Source organism: Bison bison, unplaced genomic scaffold, assembly GCF_000754665.1.
Source record: "Bison bison bison isolate TAMUID 2011002044 unplaced genomic scaffold, Bison_UMD1.0 scf7180017864371, whole genome shotgun sequence".
In the NCBI taxonomy this organism is placed as follows: domain Eukaryota; kingdom Metazoa; phylum Chordata; class Mammalia; order Artiodactyla; family Bovidae; genus Bison; species Bison bison.
The window spans coordinates 13,013,656-13,017,803 of NW_011494943.1; the positions used below are offsets into that span (position 1 = coordinate 13,013,656).

General features: G+C 58.5%; 1 protein-coding gene across 1 annotated transcript in view; it reads left to right on the forward strand.

Moving 5' to 3' along the window:
• The window catches only part of HEXDC (hexosaminidase (glycosyl hydrolase family 20, catalytic domain) containing), a 15,238-nt gene that overhangs the window by 10,124 nt on the left and 966 nt on the right, over positions 1-4,148 (forward strand). The window contains exons 7-12 of the mRNA XM_010856382.1: positions 390-573; positions 1,731-1,802; positions 1,933-2,128; positions 2,875-2,957; positions 3,664-3,742; positions 3,818-3,920. Coding sequence (XP_010854684.1) covers positions 390-573; positions 1,731-1,802; positions 1,933-2,128; positions 2,875-2,957; positions 3,664-3,742; positions 3,818-3,920 — 717 coding nt within the window. The remainder of the gene's footprint in view (positions 1-389; positions 574-1,730; positions 1,803-1,932; positions 2,129-2,874; positions 2,958-3,663; positions 3,743-3,817; positions 3,921-4,148) is intronic.

Sequence of the window (4,148 nt, forward strand, 5' to 3'; positions counted from 1 at the left end):
CTTTGCATCTCTGCATTATCCCCCCGCCCCAGCACCCCGTAAGTGAAATGCTGCTCCATGCATGGGCTTCTCTCCCTGGGCACCTTCTCCAGCTTCATTCATCTACATGGCAGCTGAGTGATATTCCAGCGTGTGGACAGGCCACGCTCTGTTTATCCATCTTGTGTTGCTGGACATCTGGTCATTTTTACCCTCTGGCTCTTGTGGTGCTCCTGTGCCCAGGCTCAAGGGAGTCTTTGAGCTGAGTTTGGGTGTTGGTGAAGAGGCAGGGGCGCCCTTCACCGCCCCCTCCTCATGGGCAGCTTCCCCGAGATTCTCCCAGGCCACAGCATGAACCTTTGGGTGAGGATGAGTGGTCCCGGGGCCAACCCACCCGTGTCTCCTCCTAGGTCTACTACCTTGGAGAGGGTGAGACCTCAAGACAGTGGTTGCAGCAGGAGCCCAACAGCAAAGCAAAGCTGTGTCTGTCCCACATGGAGGCGGTGGCCAGCCACATGCGGGCCCGGTACCCCACTACAACGCCCCTGATGTGGGATGACATGCTGCGGGACATCCCCGAGGACCAGCTCTCAGGTCGGCAGGGCGTGGCCCTGGCGGGCGGGGGGTGGTAGTGGTGATGGTGCAGGTCATGCTCAGCAGTGGGGCTTCCTGGTGCCACGAGGAGTGGAAGCCAAGTGCTCCGAGCCCCCAGCTGCTCAGGAGAAACCTAGACCCTGTTGTAGAGCTGCACTGAAGCTTCTAGTTCCAGACCATCCCGTTATTCAGACCACTTTCATGTGTTTCTCATATGACAGTGCCATTTCCCTAAAAGGTCTTGCAGGAGTGTGGTTGTGAGAGACCTGACCTGGAGGGTAGCATGAGGCCCTGGGGGTGGCACCGACCGTCGGGAGCAGGGGATAGGTTCGGAGCAGGGGCTCCCAGCAGACCATGAGAGCACCCAGTGCTTCTAGGGCCCTTGGCCTCACACGCCTGTACTGCCAGCCCTGTAGGGGCTCCACTGAGGTTCACACTGGCTGGTTGAGGGAAGCAGAGGCCCCCCCAGCCCAAGCCCAGCAAGGCCTAGCTTGAGGCTTTGGGGTGAGACGGGGAGATTGCCACACATGCTTCTGCAAGGTCCAGATGTCCTGGCTGCAGCCGTTACCACGTGTGGCCACTTAAGTTTTCATTCATTATAAATAAGTCCGCTTAGCAGTGCATTCCTTTTGCACCTGGGCCTGCCCCGCGTGCAGACACACTGCCGCTCCCTCCCTTGAGGGAGCACCGGGGCCCATGGCCTTAGCAGCTCCAGCAGTGTCCAGTCACTTCCAGAGCTGACTGGCCTGGCGGCTGCGGCGTTTATGACCAAACGCTTAGTGCAGTACTGAGTCTGTACTTGCTGCTGCTAAGTCACGTCAGTCGTGTCCGACTCTGTGCGACCCCACAGACGGGCACCCACCAGGCTCCCCCATCCCTGGGATTCTCCAGGCAAGAACACTGGAGTGGGTTGCCATTTCCTTCTCCAATGCATGAAAGTGAAAAGTGAAAGCGAAGTCACTCAGTCGTGTCCGACTCCTAGCGACCCCATGGACTACAGCCCACCAGGCTCCTCCGTCCGTGGGAGTCTCCAGGCAAGAGTACTGGAGTGGGTTGCCAGTGTCTTCTCCGGAGTCTGTACTTAAATCCATTTTAATGCAAGAAAGGAGGGCTGAAGGCTGAAGGGACCCGCCCTCATGGCCTCTCTCCACTCCCAGGGTCAAGGGTGCCGCAACTGGTGGAGCCTGTGCTTTGGGACTATGGGGCTGACCTGGACCTCCACGGGAAAGGTCAGTACCAGAACGGAGCCGGGCGGTCATGGGCTCCTCTTGGTTTTCCCCACAGACAAGCATGTATTTCGGGCTTCACAGCTACACCTCGTCAGGGCATGCCACTCACACCTCTTACTTGCTCACCCAGCGCTCCTTGTGGAGAAGTACCGGAAGAGCGGCTTCTCCTGGCTCTGGGCCGCCAGCGCCTTCAAGGGGGCCACAGGAGTGAACCAGAGCCTGACCCCTATCGAGCACCACCTCAGAAACCACCTGCAGTGGCTGCAGGTGGCGGGCAGCGTGCCAGCGGACACGCTGCGGGGCATCATCCTGACTGGCTGGCAGAGGTGAGGCCATGTGGGGCCCAGGGATGCCCTTGGGAGGGTCGAAGCGGCTCCCATCACTCAGGACACATGGCCCTCCTCAGCCCATCCAGTCTGGGCCTCAGTTCTCACCTTCTGTCAAGAGGAAGCAGCCAGCACTCTGAGGAGGGTGTGGAGGACCAGCCGCACAAAACAAGCACTTGGGGTCAAGCCCCTCACACCACACTGCTGAGGGGATGCGGCTCAGGGTGTTAGCACCCCAGGGCACTGGGCCTCCTGGTGCACGCTCTGTCTGCACCGTGCGTGTCTCTGCATGTTCATACCACCCCAGCCACTTTGGGAGAGGCGTGAAGACAGACCTCAGCTCATTCAGAATTTCACACTATCTGAAAAGTAGAGTTACAAGTTATTGCCTAGTCCCAGGCAAGTCCTGGCCTCAGGTCCCATCCTGAGGGGGAGGCCAGGGGCCCCAACACCAAGGGCAGGAGGCCCTGACTCCATTGGAGGCAACTGGAGGCGGGGCTGACTGCTGACCCTCAGCCCTCACTTTCAGAGCTGAGTCAAAGATGAACTTCAAAGAATTTCAAGGTGGCAACTGCAGAGCATTCAGCCCAGGCAGGTCCCTCTTGGTGGGATCTGAGTGTGACTGCCAGCTGCAGACCCACAAAACCAAGGAAGCTCCTGGAAGCAGCACAAGCTTCTCGATCCCTGTCCTGTCTCGCGGTGGCTCATGCCCGAGCATCCACTGAGTCCCTCTCCCGCGGACTTAGGTATGACCACTTCTCTGTGCTGTGCGAGCTGCTGCCCGTGGGAATCCCGTCCCTGGCCGTCTGTCTGCAGGCGCTGCTGCACGGTATGGTCCCCTGCTCCTCCCAGGAAACCAAGTGCCGGGACCCCCAACTGCCACCTCCACCTGGCTGGACTGTGGTCTTACAGCCTGGGTCTTCAAGCCTAAACCCAAGACAGAGGCCAGGGAGGTAGGGGGATGGGTTCCTCAGGCATAGTGAACCCACAAGAAAGCTCATCATGGATAGGGTGCAGGAAAGGGCCCGTCTTCACTGGGTGAATATCCTGAATGCCCAGTGCCAGTGGGTGTGGCCCGCAGCTCCCTCACTTCTGGTTCTCGTGGGAGCAGCCAGGTGCAGGCAGAGATGCTTAGAGATGGACGAAACCAGCAGGCGTGCCTGATGGTGAAGCCCTGGTTAGGTAAACTCCCATTTGAGACCTGATGATAAATGTGCTGTTGGAGCAGAAAGATGTCAAGGTGGTTGAGGAAAGTGAGGACTGAACAGTGAACATGTTTACAATTGTGCTGAGCCACAGGGATGTGGAAGGACAGATACTGAGACTCTACCCTTTTCTAACCTTCCCGCAAGGCTGCTGTGGCCTTGGGCTCATCCATCCCTGAGGTCAGCATGTGTGCGGCTGGACCTGGCCAGTGGTCCTTCTCGATTGTTTTGCCCACCACCCATGCCCAAAGGTCGGGAGGTCCAGCCAGCACGGGGTCCAGGCCACCTCCTCCAGGGGCCTCTCTGACCTCCGTCTATGGTTGGTTTCAGGAGACTTTGCTGAAAATGTCAAAGCAAGAGTGGAGAACTTTCTTGGGATTTCGAGCCTAGAGGAAATGAGTTTTAGGAGGTAACACTCTCACTCCCTGCCCTGCCTCTCCCCTCCCATTTGAGCCCTTCCTCAGCACGGCGGCTCCCTGTGCAGTGAGGGCGCCGGCTCCTTCCCTGGCAGCGACATCCTGGCCCTCGTCACACAAGTCAGCCTCCACCTGTGCAGCTCCGTGGACTCGCTGCTGGAGAGGGACAGGTGAGCAGGCCGGGGAGTGACCCCCACCACCTCCTGGCAGGGCAAGGGCCAGCTAATACTGCAAGGAAGCTTCCTACGTGGAAGCTTTTAAAAATCTAACTTGTAAAAATCTTTACCAGATTTTCAAAGGTCTTATTTTACAACCACCGAGGCAGCCTTATAAGCCACAGTGCACCCACCTATGTGTGTGGATTTGTCCCCCGCCCCCTGGCCCCCACCCCACTGCAGG